A 20,708-nucleotide genomic window follows, 5' to 3' on the forward strand; every position below is an offset into this window, starting at 1 on the left:
GACTCGGGCAGGATAAACGCTCCCTCTTCTGCCCTTGCCTCTCTTCCTTGGCTTTTATGCCATCGCCAATACCGCCCTCCCTCTGGTGCTGTTGGGGGGAACTGAGCTCGTAATTCTTCCAGGGAAGGTGTTAGAAAGAAAGAAATGAAGTTCAATCAAAGTGTCAGGCTGCAGTTGTTGGTGGAGGGGAGAGGAGCCTAATAAGACCCCCTTCTGGGCCTCAGTATTTCCCCTCCCCCTGCCCACCGTAACAGAGTCCCTTCTGGGTCCTCACCCTCATTAGGTGACACGAGGGCCTGATCAAGTAAAAAGTCCCAATCTCAGGCAAGGCCCGCTCTCCCTGGGGCCAATCACAGCAGCAGCCTAAGCGGATAGATTTGGCTGTGGGAATGTGCACACACACACATACACACACACACTCACACACACATGGCAGACATGCAAGTCTCTGCAATAATGAGGCTGCACTTTCCAAGAGCTTCCCCAGGTGGCCTTCATGTTCCCCTGGGCTCACTCATTTCTGCTCAGGGCTTCTTGAGAAGCTTCTTGACGCTGATAAAGTTAACGCTGATAAAGTTCCACTCTATTCCTTCAGCTCAGACCTGACCTCCCAGCCACCAGACCTGGTATCTGGCTATTTGACATCGACATGTGATATCTCAAAGGAACCTCAAATGTGACATGTCCCCAGGGCACTGGCCTCACAGCCCCTCTTCCCTGCAGATCTGGTTCTCCCCTATGGGAGTGGCAGTGCTGCTGTCCAAAATTCATGGGGAAGTCAGAGACCACCCCTCAACGTGTCCCTCCCTCAGCTCCATGTCACCATCCATCACTAAATCCTAAGGAGTTAGCTGCCAGATCTGACTCCAGACGTGTTCTTGAACCTCATTGTCACTGCGCTAGTCCAACTGCTTTGATCCCTAAGCCTGATGGCGGTCACGGCCTTGTCCCTTGTCTGCATGCCCCCGTTCCTGTCCCCTCCTGGGCCTTTCTCTTCCTAGCAGTCAGCCTGGCATGCTGTAAATGGAAGACTTTGGCTTTCAATCTTTCCTTCTCTCCCTGTGCTGGGCTCGAGTCCCCACCTTAGCCCCAGGCTTGCAAGCTCTGGCTCTGCCACTCTCCAGCCTCCTTTTGACCTGCTTTCCTGGTCCTCCTGTTGGGGACCACACTAGCCCTTGCTCAGTCCTTCCAGAGCTTCCACAGAAGACATGTCCCTCCCTAGGGTTTGCACATACCGTTGCTTCTGCCAAGAATGCTCTCCCCACCCCAACTTCAAACCTCAGCTCCAAATCAGGCTCCCCGTGGCTGAGCTCCTGACACAGGCGTCTCCTCCACGGCACTGATAAGTCCTGGTAACTGTGTGACTCTGTGTGACCTTGGGATCCCAGTAGGGCTGCTAGCCTGAGGTCAGGGACAGGACCTTGTCTTCTGCTCCATGCTGCCCTCTCAGACCCTGCAGCAGGGTCTGGCTCAGGGTAGGGCTTTGGTCACTGTTTTCTCCATGAATGAATGGGTGTCCCTAACAACCAGGAAGTAGATTTTTGTCCTGCTTCTTCCTAACAGCTAGAGATATTCTGCCACAGAGCCCCACTGCATGACGGCAGGTAGCACAATCAGAATCTGGAAAAGGTCTAGTTGTCCCTAAAGCCCATGGTTTCCATCCCTCTGTTCACAGACCTACAGGCCAGGAAGGTCTTGAAACTTCCTTCTTTCTGACCAGATGCCACCAATCTGGAGGGAGAGGATGAAAAAAACCACAGGGAAATCAGAGCCAGGGATTGGGGAAAGTTACCCAGAAATCCAAGGGAAGAGTTCTCTCCCCCTCTCTCTCTCCCTAATAACTAATATTTATTGAGCATCTGCTATGTCGTTGAATAAGCCTTGCCACAATCCGTAGGCATTATTATCATTCTCATTTTTCAGATGGGAAAACTGATGTCCCCACACCAAAAATAAGTAAGTGACGTACTGGAAACCGCACAACTAACCAGAGCAGAGCTAGGACACCGCCCCAGGTCCACATCTCCACCATCACTTCAACCTGAGGCACACACTGGGTCCCCCATCTTCCACTGCCCACAGCCCCAGCATGGCCAAAAAGTCAAGATGCCCAGTCCTGCCCTAGGTGGAGCGTGAGCTTGGGATGGAGTCCTCTCTCCAGGGATGTGAAACACCGAGCCTCGTGGTGTGAGAAGGAAAGTCACTACCTTTGCTGCCCCTGGAAGGTGGGCTCCCCAAAGGACTGTCATGATGTCCTGTTCCCTGGACCTAACCGCAGATGCCTCCTGCTCCCTGACTTTCCCTCCTTCTTCATCCTTCACTCCAGCCTTCTGTGAGCTGCCCAAGGGCGTATGAAGAAATTCCTTTTTTTATGTAAAATAGTCAGTTTCTGTCCCTTGCCACCAAAGAGTCCTAAAAGAACTTGGAAACCAGACTCAGATCCGAAGGTGATGGCGGAGGGCCTTTGATGTCTCCGGCAGGTTCACTTGGACTTGGAAATTAAGCTGACAATTTAGCAAAAAGAAGACAGCAGGGCCATAGTGACCACTCAGGAAGGTGGAGGTGGGCAGCTCCCTCTGTGACCATACCAGGGGGTTGGGGTCACACGGCCCAGGGAGGAGGGAGGAGGGAGAGGAGAAGTGGGGTGCTCACACTTAAGGGGAGAAGCAGGCCAGGAATGAACAGCAGCCAAGGTGGCTCTGGCAGTGTGAAGGGCCAGAGTGACAGGGTTGGGTGGTCAGGCTCCCCTGCGGGGACAGCTGGCACAGGGGCTCAGATGGAGTCACCTTCTTTATCCATGGGGAAGTCAGACAGGAACACGGTGCTGCGGTGGGATGTCACCATTAAGGCCAAAAGGGAGGAAGCAGGCACTATGCAGCCCCCCAGGCATCCTATGGAGAGGTGAGCGTCAACCACCAAGGGCAGGGCACCCCTTCCTCCTGCAGAGCCAGCCCAGGCTCACTACCAGTCTCAGATGATCTCTTCAGCATCCTTTGTATAATCAGGTTTCATTATGGGAAGTGATTAGTCACCCTGCTCCTCTCCCACCTTCCACTTCACCTGGAAATCACACAGGAACACCAACAGGCTAAGTCAGCAGGTGTGGCTCACCACCTCCACGCTGTAGCACAGGCCAGGCCCCAGGAACAGGGGTCGACAAAAATGACCCACCTCAGACTCCCGCGTAGGACCAGAAATGATGCTGAAGCTCCAGCCCAGGGGCCAGAAGCAACCGGTGCACTTCATGGGGGCTCCCAGGTGAGTAGCAGAGGAGGGCAGAGGTGGAGAGGGGCGCAGGACACGTCACCAAGGCCACGATAAATGGTTGACATTCAGTTCTACAGGAGCGGGGAGCCCACTTGGAAGCAGGAACTCTCCTGATTGACTCCCGTTTCATCAGGGTCGTGCTGGGAGGTGAAGAGACCCAGGGCAGCAAGAGGGGGGACCAGGACGAGATAGGCGATGGCCCTGTCCAAGGGGGGATGATGCTGGTCGGCATCAATTGACTGTTGGATTTACTTTGAAGGTGAAGTTCATAGGACTTTACTGATGGATTGGATATTGACTATAAGAGTCAGGCACGGTGCCACCGTGGCCGGTGGAGCTACCAGAAGAAAGGGATTGCCAATAATTGAAACGGAAAAGACTTTTACAGGAGCCAACTTGGGAGAGAAGACCAGGGCTCTATGTTGAGTATGTCCATTAGATGATACTGGAGATGGCTGCTGACCATGGAAGCCAACATGTGGAAGGGAGAGTTGGAATGAGTTCCGGGGTTGGGATGGAACCTGGGTGGTCCTTGACTTTCAGTGTTATCTTTCAACTTTAGTTTGGAAATACCCTCTTCCTCCTACACACACATACACACACACACAAAAAAAAATTCTTCATGCTTAGATGAAGTGAACTCCATTTTCCAACTTTTCCAGGAGAATATGACTTAGGACTGCTGGGTCAGAGTCTTCTCAAAATAATAGATTTAGAAAGTTTTATGAAATGCCTTTGCAATCAATGAGATATCATGAGAATTTTGCAAAGACTTCTAGGGTAGAACATTTGAACAGAAACAATGAAAGGGCTGGAGCTTCTGCAGCTATACTGTCACTGTAAAGAGTGAAGTTTGTTGAATGTGTATGCTCATGAAAGACAGAACCAGGTATTAGTGATAAAGTTCTGCCTACAATAAATTTTGTCTGTCATGTTTTCTGTTATATGATCCCCATCAAGTTCTCTTCCAAAAAAAAAAAAAAATCCCAGTTGATTTGATTCTGAAACAACACATCTGTGGATTGGCATTTGTAATTAACTGTTCTCTCTCTCTCTCTCTCTCTCTCTCTCTCTCTCTCTCTCTCTCTCTCTCACACACACACACACACACACACACACACACACACACTCCTATGCTATTACTGCAAGTTGGTCTGCAAACTCAAAGGAGGCTTGTTAGAACTGGAAAATCTCAGCCCCGAACCCGTATTTAAGGAACGAAAATTGCCATTTTTAACAAGGTCTCCAAATGATCTTGTGTGCACAAATAAACATTAGTAGATCAAAGGAGCTTGTACTATTCTGAGGAAAAAATAATAATAAAAGACACATTGTGATATAATTAATTAGCAACACCAGAGTGCGTAGGCATTGGCAAAAATTGCCTGGGAGCAACATTAATAGCTCTCATTTGCAGTGCACATACTATATGCAGCCATCTGCCCAACTTGCTGCTAGCTGACTGGCCAACAGGGTGACACATTCCTGTAATCCTAGTGACTCAGGAGGCTGAGGCAGGAGGATTGCAAGTTCGAGGCTAAGTTTGTCAATTTAATGACACTCTATCTCAAAAAAAATTTTAAAAGGCTGAGGATGCAGCTTAGTGATAGAGCATCCTTGGATTCAGTTGAAAAGGAAAGAAAGGAAGAAAGAATTAGGAGAGAAAGGGGGAAGGAGAGAGAGAAAATCTGACAGATGGCATGTGGCTTTGCCACAGTTGGGATTCAGCTGTAAGCAAAGAAGAGCCTTCAGATCGTGATCCAAGAGGCACCTTACAATGTTATGACAAAGATTAAGATGAGCTTTAAATTATCAGGTGCCCCAGTTAATAAAGTACAAAGTTTTGCTTTTGAACTTCTGTGGAAATTCTAGTTCCCATTTTCATAGGTATTATATCACTAATCCTAATGGAATTAGATGTGTTTTGCTTAATTAATCTTAAAAGACAAGGAAACTAATGCTCAGAGATGCTAGGCTCTTGGCCCCAAGGCACACAGCCAGAAAATCTAACCTCACATGTATTTCCCCTTATTTGGTAGCAGCTATTCCCAAATAGGGCTACCTTTTCCTACTGCTGCCCCTGCCCGAAACTGGCTCCATGCCTGGCCAATTGGCTCATTTTTTTTTCTGTTTGATGATAGAGATTTGTTCTGGAAGTATATATGACCTCAATCAGTTCGCTATTCAATATTCATTTTTGTTGACACAGTGGGGAGAAAAAGTGCACTCTTCCTAATGGGGAAACTAGGCAAGAAGAACATACTCTGTCTACAGCCCAGTTACAACACCTAGAAATAAATCTGAATATGGAAAGAGGCTGATTTCTGATGACCTGTTTAGGCTCCTGGATCTAGCCATACCTGAACTCAAAACCTTTTGGGCTTGGGGGTTCTAGGAGGCAGTAGATCCTTTTGGGAGGGTGATATTAAGGCCAGTTTGAGTTTCTGTCATTTGAAACCACAAGAGTCCTGATGAGCACAGTGATAAAGCGAGCCTTCCAAACCAGCTCTGCTTCAATGCCTCGTCTCTGAATCAAGGTCCTCTGCTCTTCCCTGCAAAAGAGAGTGAAATCCAAAGGTCATGAGAATCGAGTTGGATCATGAAGAGCTTATAATGGGAGGGAGAGAATGAATGCAAGTAGCATAGACCCATGCCCCAACCCTAATTTCTAATCCTCCTCTTCTGTGTACCCTTCATCTGGACTGTGGGGAAGGTAGCCCCCATGCCTGGGATCTTCTGTAGGACCCAAGAGGCAAGGCTGGGGCTAGGCATGCTCACAGTGATCATGAAGTGAGAATTGTCAGGTGAGTATTTGACTGACACCCCCAGGCCACCTGAATATTCCTGTGGAGGGTCCTTGCATCTTTTCAACCTCTCCAGGCTCACTTGGCTGCACTTCCGGTCCCCACTGCTGCCTTATCTCATCTCAGGGAGGGTGAGGAAGCTGCTTTCTTTCCTGGGTGATTCCTCAGCCTTCCTCCTCCTCCCTCAGCCCTCACCTTGCCACCCACCTCTGCCCCAAGCTGAGTTCCAGTCCCAGGAACGACATCCTGGCTGCTCACCCCTCTGCCTCGGACCAAGGTCCCTTTTCTCCTTTTATATTTGCTTGTTTATTGCAGGAAAACTTCAGTAGGGGAAAAAAATCTATCATTCACAGCTAAACTTCTGCTTTCCCCTAGCCCCGCAGCATGGTGCAGCCATTCCTTAAGCAGGTGGCTCAAAGACCAGCTCCTGTCCACAGAGTTGCCTGCACCCTCCCCCTGAGTGTGGCTGATGGGTGACATATTTAATGCCTCCTTTAGGCCACAGCTCCTCCCAAGCTCCTGGGGTGAGGGAAGAATGAGGAGATGATGGAGGAACACGACTGGATGGCTGGTCCGTGCACTTATGATCAAGCCTCCTCTACTCCAGGTTCACATCCAGACTCTGGGAATCAGGTAAGGCACAGGACAGATCAGGTCCCTATCTTTAAGGAGGGAGCAAGTCAGTAAACAAGTCATGCCGCAGTCTGGCTGGGCACAAATCACGAGCCACTGAAGCAGGAACAAACTTTATTTCTGAACTCCACCAGCACACTCCACACACGTTCCCTGGGAACTCTCCGAACACCACGGGGCTCCTCCAGCAACCACCAACCGGAAATCCCTCCTCCAGCACTTCCCCAACCAATGCGAACTCTTCAGGAATCCCCGCGAGAGCTCAACCGGAACTCAACGGGAACTCCGCGAGAACTTAAAAGTCATCATCTCAATGGCTCGCTGGCGTCACCTCTCAACCACTACTTCTGGCAAAAATGCCATGCGTCATCCCGACTCGGCTGTGGCCCTCAACAAAGTCAGCAGATAAATGAACTGTGTCCCAAGGTCATGATTCGGAAAATCCCAAGGTCATAACTGCTGGAGGAGAAGTAAACCAGGGAAATGTGATAGAGCTCAGCTGGGAGCAGAGGAAGCTTCTCTGTATTACAAAGTTATCAGGTGGTCCTGCTGGAAAGGTGGTTTCTCAGCTCAGATTCAAAAGAAGAGGAGGGAAGAGTCACCCAACAAGTGGAAGATGGGAGAAAATTCCTTGCTCCTGAAGGATCCACAGGTACAAAGTTTCTGGCGCAGAAGAAAGCTTGGCATTTTCTGGGAACTAACAGAAAGCTAGAGTGAGCTACCAGGTGTGCGAAGAAAAGAGTGGGAGATGAGGTCACAGAGGTCAGCAGGCATCAGATCCTGAAGGGACACTGGGAGGAGTCGGGTTCAGCCGGGGTGGGTTTTAGGTGAAGGAATCATGCAGTTTTGTTCCTGTTTTGAGAAGCTCATTCAGGCTTCTAAAGAGAAAAAATGGATGAGAAAAGTTAAGAGAAGACCAGTCACAGCCCCAAGAGCTGACCATCAGATGGCTTTTGCTGTGGACTGGTGTTATATGGCAGGATTCTGGTGACCACTTGAAACTGAAAATCAGACACGAAGCCCTGACTGCTTCCTGGGGAGTCCTATATTACACAGACTCCTAGGTGGCAAAGGACCCTGCAGGTCACCTGGTGTCCCTCCCTGGGGAACAGGCTTATTATTTCTGCCTTCATCTGGGATCCCAAATTCTTGGGACAGAGGCAGGGACACATTTCAGCAATCAAAGAACGCATCTGAAGACCTCACAGCCTCAGAACACGACTGTCACTCACATTGGTGCAGGAGATGTTGTAGGCCCGCGGGCTGGAGAACCTGCCCAGTAAGGGATGCGTCAAGAGCCCAGAGGAGAAGGAAGGAAAAGCACCAGAGCAGATAGTACAGGAGGGTGAAGGGTGAGTCGGCACCTAGGGCTCAATTGGTATTGCACACGTGCCCTCTCCCTCAGCATCTCCAGAATCAGTAAATAATCCATCTACCTGAAATGAACTCCTTCAAGAGGAGGGAGAGAGAGAGAGCGTTCAGAACATTGCTGAGACCTAAATTGACCAACTTTGATCCAGATGAGTTAGTAAAATAGCAGACTTCTCATCAGCTGCATTTTAATACCATATTTGGAGCCACTCAGTCATTATAAAATCATCTGAACTCCTCAGCAAAGTATACATTGGGGAGTTTATTTTTGAGTCTCTCAGAATACAAAGGAGAGTCTTTCTAACACCAGATCTGGGCAGAGCACACAGCTTCCTTTTAAATGAGGAGGAAGAAATGCCCAGTGGCTTCTCCTTTGTTAGTAATTCCCTCTTCCCTCTTTGAAAGTTTCCCTGAAAGTGCGCAGTAATTTCTGATGATGGAGGAAAAAGCTCTTGGCACCTTACCTGAGTAAGCAGGTTGCTGCTGGCTAGCAGAGCATTCCCCAGAGTTCTTTGTTAGGCTGAACTTCCAGGTGGACGCTGAGGATGAGGAATGGAGGGGATTGGGGGAATCCTTGATTTCTTAGAGGAAATCAGCTGAGCCCACTCCACCTCCATGATCTTCAGCAGAACCCAAAACTGTGAAGGGTTTTCAGAGTTTACTCTGCTTTGAGGTGAAACAAAACCCAGAGACCCTAGGTCTAGCATAAGCAGGGACTTACCAGCTTTTGTGTTGGTTAGGGACCTAGGCAGCTCCTGATTGCGCACCGGACAACCACCCACTGGCTTCATCAGCTCATTGGCACCATGGGCTCTTTGTCACTTACAACTATCATTTAGAACTTGGATGCTTACAGAGGGCCACAGGCTAAACGACTTGATCCTGGACTTAGTGAAAATACCGGTCAACCTCTACTAAATCGTATTATTCAAGGCTGGATGGAAGGGAAGGGTGTTCCTATCCATTAAGGAAAATAAATATGGTGCTCATATTGGGCAGGGGGAGGGGCAAGTAGCGTGCAAAGACAACTTGTACTATAGGGTCAACTCCAGAGACAACAGATGCAAGCAGTTTCATTCTAGAATAAATGTGGATGTTTGGGGGTGGGGGGCATGGTGAGGATTGAGAGAGGAGCACAATTCCAAGCCTGCACTCTGGAATCTCATGATCCAGTGAGTCCCATACATAAAATACCATTCATTCAAGAAGTACTCTTAATACTGACTGTATTCTAGACACTGTGCCAGGCACTTAGAATATAATTGTAAACAAGGGAGATAATGGTAGAATACTTCATGGAATTCACAGTTGGGTGGGTCAAGCAGATGTACCCACAGCGAATGAGTAGTCCTCCATCTACCTGCCCACTCATTCACACGTTCATTTGTATATTCAAGGAACATTTAAAGAACATCAGATGCGACCAGCCCCTGGGCACACACAGCAAGGGATGTGCAGTCCAGCGCCCAATCCCTACCAAGCCTAGATCCAACAGAATTGTGGTCAGGGTGTGTCCTGAATAGGAGTATGCAGGTGGTCAGAAGAGGGTGTGGCCCTCTGATCCCCTCTGTGGGTGGGGATCAGAGAGGGCTTTGCAAATGAAGTGGAGCTCAAGCAGAGGCAGGTTGGAGCCTGCCCAGGTTAGGAGGGAGTCAGTTTCTGGTCCCCTGCAGTGTACTCTTTGGAACCTAGCAAGGCAAGCAAAGAGGTTCTTAGGCTTAGGCGCTGGGCTGTGGCTGATCAAGTGGAGACCTCTTTTTATATCCATGTTGGCATCAGCTGTGCCATGGGTCCTTGCTGCTGCAGAAGCACAGTCTCATCTGCACACAGTGAAGCTCAGTGAGAAGTCGGAGCAAGGAATCCAAATACCACCCCAAGTGTCTCTGCTTGCTGCCTTCCTAGGGTCACAGCTGGGACTTCCTGGGGATGCACCCGACACAGAGGAGATGAGAGTAAGTGCCAGTGCAGAGGAATGCTTCCCTGTCTGCCCAAAGGTCAGAAAGTACTTCCTTGTCAGTGTTCCTGTTAGCTATATAGGGGGATAGGGCAGGACAGGAGAGACTGAGAGGTCCAGGAAATCCCCTAAAGGACATTTTCAGTGGCTGTGTTCATATCCTGCAATTGTGCCAGCCCCAATTTGGTTTAGCTCACGACACCGTCACAGGACACTTACTCTGTGCCCAGCACCATGGGAGCCACTGAGCAAAGCAAGATGAGGAGGACACGGTTACTGCCTGGAAGGGAATACCCTATAAAGGGACACAGGCGAGCAAACAGTGCTCCTGCGCCAGCGAAGGAGCATGCGGAATGCCGACGGAGAATGTGCACCCACGGTGGGCAACACAAATATAAGCACAGGGGTGGATTTGAACGATGTTTAGGGGGTGAAATCTCCCGCTCTTGGTGATTGATGGTGGGAGGAGCCTTCAGGTAAAAGAAAGAACACCGGATCCTTTCCCTGCATCGACCATTCAATAAATTCATTCGCTCTGTGTCCCCCCCCCCCGTTTCAGTTTTCCCCTCTGATCAGTGTGGGGATCTACCAGATGTTCCCTTATGTACTGCTTCTGTGCCAGTTGTGATACACCAGATGTCTGTTGCGCTTTATTTCATTCATTCAGCGCCTATTATGTACCAATACCTTTTAGCATAGTCTTCATACCAGTTCACAGCTACCCTTGTCCTAAGGATGTTATTGTCCGCACTTGAAATATGAGAAACCCGAGACTCAGAAAGGGTGTTTACATCGTCAATGACGGGCCTTACACAGAGATCAAGAAACCCTTGATCTCTCCCCTGGGAACCTTTTCACCCTCCAAGGAATTAGCTTAACGGGACGTGTGCCTGAGAGTTCCCTCTGGGCTTGACCTTCAGTTCCAGGAGCCCGCCCTTCCCCAAGTCCTTAATGGGTTTCGCGGTGTGGTTTGAATGCTCGTGGCGGTGGCAAGAACTTGACCGAGCACCTCCTGGAATGTGGGTGGCTGAATGGCCAGCGAAGGCTTAGACTCCAGACGTGTGGATCAGAAAAGAACACCTGGAAGAAAACCTAGACGTCTTCTAGCCCACCCCTCGCATTTATGAGCTGAGAAAAATAAGGTGCCGATTGGGGAGGAAAGTAGCGTAAGGTCACACGCAAAGCCACAGGCTGCGTGCAGCGCGCACCGCTGGACCTCGGGGTCTTTCGCTTACCACTCAGTCCTCCGGACCCCAGGACCCACCCTGACCCCCGAAGGAGAGTCCGGGCCCTTCCCTCCTCCCGGCAGTCTCCCCCATCGCCACCCCATTAAGGCAACAATTAAGGAGCGGGGCGAGGCTCCCTCTCCATCTGGATAATTATGTTCTCATTAGGAGCCCATCCGCGCGCGCTGTGAGCATTAGCGCTCCTTGGCGCAGCTTGGGAGGCGCGCGCTCAGCTCTGCTGAGGGTGGAAACCGTGGCCGGCGAGCAGGTAAGCCCGCAGCCCCAGTAGGACCTTGCGCGACCCCGCGCGACTTCTCGGAAAGCAGAGATGGCAGTGCCCAGGCTGCTAGGAACGCTTGGCACGGTGTGGAGAACCGGGTGGGGTAGCCAGTTCGTTGGGTGCCAGAAGCCTGCCTGGATTCCCCTCACCACAGCCCTAGGCCTAGCTGGGTGCTGGACTCTGCCAAGCAAGACACGGCCTCTGCCCTCAGAGAGGCGGGTTGGGAAGGCAGGGTTGCAGGAGAGGCCATCCTCCAAAGAGGGAGGTCAAAGAAGAGATGACAATTCTTGCCTACCTGGGAGGTAGAAAGCTCCCTGGAAGAAGTGTCCTTTAGTATGAAAGCAGGGGACAAGGAAGTAACCAAGGTGACCTGGGCTGGGGAGAAACCTTTCAGACAAAGGGTGAGGCTGAATGGTGGCTGTGGGAGGAGGGGCTCTGGAACCCCTAGAGGCTCTGCTCTAAAGCATTTTATTTTAGATGAAAGCAGGAGGCAGGGCCCAGATCTGCAAGGACTTAGAGGATTTAAAGCTTTAAAGGAAGCCACAGTGAGGTGTAGTTTTTAGAACCATCCCACAACCCCCTCCCCAGCCTCAGGTCCCCGGTGGGGAGGAAGTCCCTACTGAGCCCTGGGCACTTTCTTCTCCATCCCTCTCAATTCCCAGCACTCCAGTTGGAGTCTCTGATGTCCTCTCATTGGGAGCTCAATTTTCAGGCAAAGGTTGATGTACTTGTCCCTGACAAAAGGAACACTCACCCCCATCTTCACCCCAGAAGTGAGGGAGGCCAATGGGGGGAGCTGTCCTGTTTGGAAAAGTAAGAACCCCAGAGCCCTCTGGGGCACCGGCATCAATTTAGTACTCCTAAGTGCTTGCTTGGCATGGGCCACCACTGCCCCATGAATCATAAAGCGAGTGGGAGAGGAGGAGCCCAGCCCCAGGTGTCCCCTTCCTCACCACAGGCAAGCAAGGCCTAGACTAAGGAGGTAGTGAGTGCCTTGTCCTGGGTGGGCATGACAGCCTCCCAAAGGAAGCCACCTTTTAGCTGAACTTCCTAGATCCTCAGGGGGTAGGATTTTGAAAAGTGAAGTAGAAAAGCTACTTCAAGGACAGGAGCAGCAGGTGTGGAGGCATAAAGAATCATGGAAGATGGGTTCATTAAATGGCAGAAGGAAGGTCAGCAAGTGGGAGAAAAGGAGGCTGGAGTCAGATTGAGCAGGATCTCCAATGCCAAGTTAAGTTTTGGGGGTAAGCAGGGACTCTCCCCCAGGAAGGGGGGGACAGTAGTCAGGGGGCACTTCTCCCTCTTCCTCCCCCTGGGGGCCCATTTACTTTGGCTATTTTTGCTTTCCAGGCCCTAGAGCTGCTTGTCAGGAGTGAGCCCCAGTTCCTGGACAGGTGGGCTTTCCCCTGGCCTAGTCAGCACAGGCTCCAGCCAGGACTCACCAACCACTCCAGACGTGAGGATCCGAAAGAACCCATCCTGCCCTGGTCTAAGAATAAATGATGGCTGAGTCCACCTAGCGGGAGAAACTCCTGGGGCTGTCGTGATTCCTCCCATTCCTGAATACAGATGGACAAACTGAGGCCCAGAGAGGAGACTTGTCGCTCACCTAGCTGGAACACACTCCTGTGGTCCCCTATTGCCTCAGCCAGGAGAACAAAACCCTGCTGTTCCTGCCCTCAGGAAGGGGAACGCCCCTCAGCCAGCCGAACTCCGAGGTGTTCTGGACAAAGCTTCCTCGGGTGTGGCTCCCCAACCACAGGGCCTCCAAGCTTCAAATCTAGGGCGAAGCAACTGGCAGCATCCCTACACACCTGGAGAGCAGTTTCTGCACCCGCAGCGCTGTTGTTCGGAGGTAGTTCTTCGGTCAAAGACTCCTTTTGTCCCTGACTTCTTCCCAAAAGGAAGACCACAGAGTGTGTCTCCTTATAAAAGGAGTAGTTTTTCTTTGAAATTCCTTTAAGATCCCTTATCCTCCTCCTCACCTCGAATAGGCACTAGCTGGGGAGAAGGGGGACTGTTGGGCAGAAGGAGAAAAGCACTCTGTCCGCTCCTACCTACCCCCTACCTATCCGGGCAGGACTTAGGGCCTCTAGGGTTGCAAGGAAGGCGCCCGCTACGAATAACCGGCGGTCTCTGGATTGCGCGTGGAGGAGAATCAGGGCCCGGGTTTCAAATGAAGGCCGGTGCTTGGTGAATCTTTAACTCAGAAAAGCTCCAGGAAAAAAAATTTCTCCAAAGGGAAATGTTGCCTGTTGTGCTATTATTAACCAACCCCCTTTTCCCATCCTTCTGCCCGAGTCAATTAAATTCAACCCTGAACCTCCGACCAGGAAAAAGCCTCTAAGTAGAAACCACAACTAGAGAGGACCACCCCGGCTGTGAATCCTGGCCCTTTGACCTTGCCGCCCCCCCCTTTGTCGCCCCCCACCCCCACCCCTGGCTTCCCATTGCCGGTGCTCCCGGCCGCCGAAGCTACTGGGCCAGCCTTCCAGACTTAAAATGAAGTCGTTTATTTCAATTTTGCTTTCACATTGTGTTCCGATACAATCAAAACTCCTGGACGAACCTCTTGAACAAAAGTCTTGCGAATGAGCGCAATCACCAGTCCTGCACACCCGGGTAATCCGGCGGGTGGACTCGGAATTCAGAGGTGGTGGTATAAAACTGCTTCCAATGGTGGTATACACTGCTTCGGGAACTGCGGAGCCGACGAGGGTTGGGGACATCCAGGGACAGAAGGCGTGGGAAAGCTGACAGGCTGGTTCGGGTCTTCGAATTGGGATGAATCCTGATGCGTTTGGAATTCGAAAAACCCAAACTTCACTCCCAGGCCAATGGCTGAAGCCTGGCCTACCACGATTTCGGGCAAATTTCATAACGTTTGCGCCAAAGCAGCGAGCACGGGCGAAGGCAGGGCTGGCCCTAGGCCTTGTTCAAGAAGCGCGGGACTGGCTTTTCCAAGAAGCCTTTGCGCCTGGCCTTTCTCTGGTGGTATTCTCCTGTCTCTGAATCTTGCTCGCCCTTCGGACACCCCAGGCCCCTGCGACCTCACAACTGGGGAAGATGCGGAGTTTGGAAAGCTGTTTCAGAAAAATAAAAGTCCCACTTCGACTTTATTGGATCAAAGCAAAATTAAATCTTGGCTATTCACACGTATGTTACAGAGGACGAGGAAGCGTCCGGAAGAACCTCCTTGTGGAGCCACAGAGCACGCGGGCATGGACAAGCATCAGAACATCGAGCAGCCTTAGATTTCACGATCACTCCGAATAGGACATAGAAATACAGAAATACAGCCAGTTTCCACTGGGAAGAGTTCTTCGTGTACAAATGATAGATATTTATGTATATTTTAAACCAGTCACCACTACGGTGAGTCCTTTCTCGGCTAGCAAGCAGCCGAGGATACAGAGTATCTTCAGCTAATTAACTCATGAGCGGTGTTTTAAGAAGAGCAATACTTGTCAAGTTAAAACTACCTCCCCCATTCCAAAGCAAAAACAGAGAACAAAAAAATTTGACCCCCTCTCCAAACAAAAAAGAAAGAGGAAACATGTTAGGGTTCAATAAGTGGAAGGATTTAGAGGAGGGACAGGGAGAGAGATTTTACATTATTAGTTAAGTACAAAGTTTCTTTTAAATAAATTGTTGGGAACAGAACATGGGGGTCAGAAACAATGACGAGGCAGTCACTTGCTTGATCGCTGAACCTGGAATGGGGAGGCGAGTTTATTTTTGGAAACGTGAGTGCGCAGAGCTAAGCGGAATTTACTTCTCCTAATAAGGAAATGGACAAAGTTGTCCAACCGCAGATGCGCACATTTTTGCCCAGATACAGCCAGCGAACATGTAGGAAGTTTCAAGTGGTGCTACTTTCTCGCCCTCTTAATTTCAGACTTTTTCTCCCCCTCCTGTTTTCTCCTGCCTTCCCCCCTCTCCTGGCCTCCATCCAGGCTTTGGGCCATTCAGAGGGGAAACACGAGGAATCCAGAGAAGGTCGAGTACTTCCAGCCCCCCATCAAGTTCCCCCGCTCCAGCTTGAGGTATGCTCGGTCGCCTTTCTCCATTTGAATTAGGACTCCGTTGCTGGCGGCCTCCCGCGTCACGTCCTGGTCGCCAGCGAATGCTGAAATCACTGGCCACCCGTTTAACATGAGGCTCACCTAGAAAGAGAAAAGCCAGCTTCAGAGGTGCAGCCAAGGCGGGTCCGCAAGCTGCGGTGGAGAAGCGATCCTCCTCCGCGCTTGGATAATAGCCGCCAAGGACTGGCTGGGAGGGTTTGGCGAGAGTAAGGGGGCTTTGCAGCTTAGGCTGAGGGTCCAATGGGGAAGGAAAGACCATAAACCTGTGGGAGAGGAAGGGTCTGCCTGCTAAATGGGATTCACCTTCATTCCAGTTCCTCAAATGAGCGCCCCAAGTAAATCCCCTTGAGCCTTAACCAGCGGGTGGCTTTAGAGCTCCCTGAGACCTTTGACCACTTTGCTTTCTCTAGCCTCAAAGAGAAACTCGGGCAACTCAGCTTCTGGTGCCCGGAAAACAAAAACAAACAAACAAAAATCCTGGTCCCTCCAGGTCCCAGTTGCCGGGACTCTGTGGAGAGGTAATGAAGAAGCGGGATAGGGCTTCTGGCTAGGTAGACATCACAGGCCAATCTGCACTCTGCGCTTTATCTCTGAACCACGGGTTCAGTGCCCGCCCCAGCTCTGGCCGCGCCCGCCCCTGCCTGGTTTTGCCCTTGCTGCGGCAGCGTCAGTCCAGAGCCAAGCGTCCTCGCCCCGGCAGCGCTTTACACCTCGGTCTGCGCTCAAAGAAAATATGGATCTCTTTGGAAACCTGGGGAGCCTGCAAATGCTGAATGGAACGTGGCTGGAGCCAGGAGGGAGTGGCACTACGCCCCCTCCCTTCTCTCTCCACCCTTCATCCGACAGGGTTCGGAGTTGCTAGTTCAAAAACCCACGTTGGTCCGCAAAGGGATGTCCGCACCGGGCGTCAGGTTAGGGGGAAGAGCCTGTCCGTGGTGTTGAAGGCAAGCATACAAGCTGCCCCGCAGGCTTCTAGGCTGCGGCGAGAGGTAGGGAGTACAGTCGGTGGTGGAGAAGGCGGGAGTCTCGGGAAGCTTACGGAAACGGGAGCTGTCTGCGGTGCTAGCAACAACCAAGACAGAAAGTCCCCGTTCGGAGGGGCCCAGAAGGCGGAAGCAGAAAACTGTCTCTGGGGATGGGACTGGGTCCCAAGAGCCAGCGACAGGGAAAGCAAGGGACAGTCCAAGTCACAGAACTGTGAGGCCCCACTATCTGTCCCTCGGAGCATCCTGGGGTACATGCAGCTGTCATGTCTCCCACCTCTATAGAGCCTGCGCACCCCCGAGGCTAGCAGTCCCCTACGGGGGCCGGGGCCTGGCCCCAAGGCGGCTGCTGACCTGGATGGTCTGTCTGTTGTAGACTTTTACCACGTGGAAGTTAAAACTGTAGATCCCTTTGCGCGGGGCGATGAAAGTGCTGCGTTCTGAATCAAAGTTGTTCCCGATGTTCACTAGTACCTATAACGAAACGGGAACCAAGGGGAGCGGACAGGATTCAGTCCCAGACGGTCATCCCCGCGCCTCCGCAGAGCCCTTGAACAGGATGGGGCATCCGTCTTCCATCGCTCCCCCCACCCCCCACCAATCCAATCTGCGTGCCGCGGGAGCAAGAAGCACTCACCTGGTCGAAGTAGATGATCATGGTGCGATTACTCATCTCGGACGGTTCGTGGTTGGTGCTCCTGATAGCGGAGAAAGCCACCTTGGCGCTTCCGGAGCGCACAGAGATGCCCAGAGCTGTGCCCGTGGGATCCGACGTGGGGTTGGAGTCGCACACCACCAGGCACTTGCCCTCGAGCACGATGGGCTCCGTCTCATTCTGCCCTCGGGCCGGGCCTGCCAGCCACGCAGCCCCCAGCAGCAGCAGCTCCACGACGCCCAGCATCGCGGCACCCGCGCCCACCCCGCCCCCACCCCGGGGGCTGCCTGCGCCAGCCGCCCCCCCTCCCCAGCCCTGCTCCGAAGCCCCCTCCTCAGCTCCGTGCGCAGCTTCGCCGACGCCGCCCCGGACACAACTGCTGTTTCTCGCACTATGGGACAAGCGTCCCTCCGCGCGATGTTCTGGGAGCCCCACCCGGGCCTCAGGGGTGCCGCGGCTGCCCAGCCGCACTTGGATGCATAGCCGCTGCTGCTTGGTCCCCGCTGTTGCCGCCGCCTCCTGCCCGCATCCGCCGCTGCTGCCGCCGCCGCCGCTCTGAATTATTGATGCAGCAGGCGCTGCAGCCGGAGCCGGCGGTGAGCGCGCGCCGGGCACAAAGGCGCGGACCGCGGCCTGGCCCCGCCCCCGCCCCTCCTGGCCCGCCTCCTCCTGCAGCCCCGCCTCCTCCCTGGATGAGGCTCCGCCCACTATCCAATCCTGACGCGCCGCGCTCCCCGCCGGGCCAATGGCAGGCCTGTCCGCGCGCGGCCACCTGACCCTGGGCGCCGATGTTATTAGGCGCGGCAAGGCGGGCGGCGCGCGGCAGCAGGGTTGGGCTCTGGCCGGGAGTCGACTGAGGGAGCGAGGGCGGGGAGCGCGCGCGCGCGCGCGCGCGCGCCCTCGTCTGGACCGTCTGCCGCGGCCGCTCGCCCTCTCTCCTCCCGCCTCACACCACGATTCCGTTCAGCCCCCTCGGTCCTTCCCGCGCGCCTCCCTCGCCAGCCCTCAGGTAGGAGGCGGCGCGCGCCACGGTCGCTAGTAGAATCGCGGAGGACCTAGAGGCGCCCGCTGGTGGGTGCGCGGGGTGGAAGGGGAGCGCCCCCCAGTGGGCACAGATGCGCGGGGCAGCCGGAGCGCGGGGCCAGTCTGTTTAGGGGCCGGCCTGGAGGCCTGGCTGCAGAGCGCGTGCGTGCGCGACAGGGGCGGGGTCTGCGCCGTGGTCTCAGGGGGAGGCGCACGTGGCGCAGTGGGGTGCCGGCTCTCTCCGGACTCCAAAGACTAGCCTGGGTGTTCAGGCTGGGCGCTGGGGTTTGAGGATCTTGGTAGTTCCTTCCCCAGCTCCTGGCCACTGGGGTGGAGCTTGGCCTCCCGCTCTCGCCCACCCATCAAAGCGCTGGCTCTGCGGGCTCCGGAGGGCAGATGGAGCGTCCATTCCTTCACTTACTCATTCGTCGCTTATTCAGGATAAATTATTGAACCCGTATGAAGTACTAGCACTGGGGTGGGAGCTGAGGATGCGGTGGTGGGCAGAAGAGAATGAGGCCTGCCTTTGAGGCCAGGCTTCGTGCCCCTTACAATCCAGTGTGCAAGGGAGTAGCAAGTACGGGGCATCGCGCACAGGCTGCTTACTTAATAGTTTTTCTCTTTTGCATTTAAAATTTATATTTGCATCCGTATTTTTGTGCACCTTTACTGCATGCTTTATCCACGTGTACTTGCACTTCATTGCCTTGAGCGTTGACACCAAAATAATTTCTGGACTATTTTTCGAGGGTCATTTTGACCTCAAAGGAATTCTCTCCCCCCTCTCTTAGACTTAAAACCAAATACATAAACATGAAAGTAAAAATATGGGTTTGCTAACTGCCGGAGAGAGAGGAAATGAGGAGGAGATCGGAAGAGAAAGGGAGCGCCCCAGCTTGGGTGTGGGATGGCGGATACCTGAAGGATGGACGCGCGCCTTTAAACCGAGGGAGGCTGGAGAGCCAGCGGATCTGTCAATTCCAAAGCAAAGGTTCCTGCTTCAGATCCCAAGCAAAGGCGAGTCGGGGATGCTGACTAAGGGACTCTTGGCGCTCTGGTCTTCTGCCGGGTCGCCTTGAAGCAACCGTGTTCAGCCAAGCCATCGACGTGGTCCAGTAGTGGGCTGGCGCCGACCTTGGGATCTGGAGAGACACGGGGCCCCTGCTGATGGCAACTACCCTCCGCATCAGGACTTATGGTTGACAGGGTCTGCCGTCCCTCCTAGAATAGTCTCTACCCTCGGTGACAAGCCCTCAGAATCCCCAGCAGCCACACCTGTCCTCTTCTCCATCTCCTTTGTTTCTTTGAGACTTATTTGATAGTTTAAAGACCTACCAGGAGAAACCCCATCTCCAACCCCCGCCTCTGGCAGAGGCTGGCCGGGTCACTGGGTGAGCCAGGAGAAAGGGAAGGGGTGGACAAAGAGGCAGCCGTTTACCTTTAAATTAAAACAAGAGTATATTTTTCCAGCTTCTGTCTTTTTGAGACATCCCCAGAAAGCATTGCCAGCTGTGATCAGGCCTAATGTGAGAGCACTGGCAGCGCCAACCGTGGCAGGTACCTGGAAAAACACCTGTGTAGGACCAGTCTCATTCTCTCAGTGCCCTGGAGCTAGTGACATTGTCGGTCATTCCACAGATGTTTACTGAGTGCCTCCTTGTGGGGTTGGGTCCAAGAGCCAGAGATTTGGGGGGTCGGAGGTAGTGCTGTTTTCATGGAGCGCCCAGGTAGGACTAGTATTACCTACAGGCAGGTGGTCACCAGCCTCTTGGTTTTCTCTTCATTGAAGCTCAAGCGGGTTTTGCTGGGCCCTGAAATGCCATGTAGCAGCCAGTGATCCTCCATCTTGTATTTCCATCTCAGCTTCTCTTTGGTCCAGACCTGTCATTTTAAGGGCCTGCTAGACCTCTGTGTTTACATACCCTGCAGGCATGATTAGATCCTTCCTTTTGTCTCTCTCCCTGTCTCCCAAACTCAGCCTCTCTTATTTCCCTACCTCAGTGACAATGGCTGCACTGACCTAGATGTGAAAAGTCTAAGGACCCTCACATCTAGCCTGACTCTGTGTTCTGTTGTTTGAGCCATTCTCATAAGGCTGCCCATTTGGGGTATACCACCTCTAGACTGCCTACTTACACCAGCCTCCTAAGGTGTCATTCAGGAATTAGTGTCTATTCTTTTTTTAAAAATTTATTTATTTTTTAGTTGTAATTGCACACAATACCTCTATTTATATGTGGTGCTGAGGATCGAACCCAGGACCTTGCACATGCTAGCCGAGTGCTCTACCACTGAGCCACAACCCCAGCCCCAGTGTCTATTCTTTCTTCTGATGAATATCTATTAAGCCTTGATATAAGGAACCTCCACTTTTCTCCCATGTGAGGTTTCAAATCCATCACTCTCCTAGATTTCCCCGCCCCTTTC

General features: G+C 52.5%; 1 protein-coding gene and 1 long non-coding RNA gene across 2 annotated transcripts in view; one reads left to right on the forward strand and one right to left on the reverse strand.

Annotated features, from left to right (window-relative positions):
- Window positions 1–14,051: 14,051 nt before the first annotated feature.
- Cbln1 (cerebellin 1 precursor) lies at window positions 14,052–17,517 on the reverse strand. The gene is made up of 3 exons (XM_046435135.2): window positions 17,241–17,517; window positions 16,958–17,077; window positions 14,052–15,701 (listed from the first exon to the last, which is right to left on the reverse strand). Exons 1-3 carry the CDS (start codon window positions 17,502–17,504, stop codon window positions 15,504–15,506), a joined length of 582 nt encoding a protein of 193 aa, XP_046291091.1. The 5' UTR covers window positions 17,505–17,517; the 3' UTR covers window positions 14,052–15,503.
- Window positions 17,518–18,175: 658 nt separating this feature from the next.
- The window catches only part of LOC131423832 (uncharacterized), a 48,157-nt gene continuing 45,624 nt past the window's right edge, over window positions 18,176–20,708 (forward strand). Inside the window, exon 1 of the long non-coding RNA XR_009225906.1 lies at window positions 18,176–18,267. This is a non-coding gene — a long non-coding RNA (uncharacterized LOC131423832). The remainder of the gene's footprint in view (window positions 18,268–20,708) is intronic.

Source organism: Marmota monax, unplaced genomic scaffold (genome assembly GCF_021218885.2).
Source record: "Marmota monax isolate L192 unplaced genomic scaffold, Marmota_monax_Labrador192_F-V1.1 WCK01_AAM20220418_F8-fsc00024, whole genome shotgun sequence".
In the NCBI taxonomy this organism is placed as follows: Eukaryota; Metazoa; Chordata; class Mammalia; order Rodentia; family Sciuridae; genus Marmota; species Marmota monax.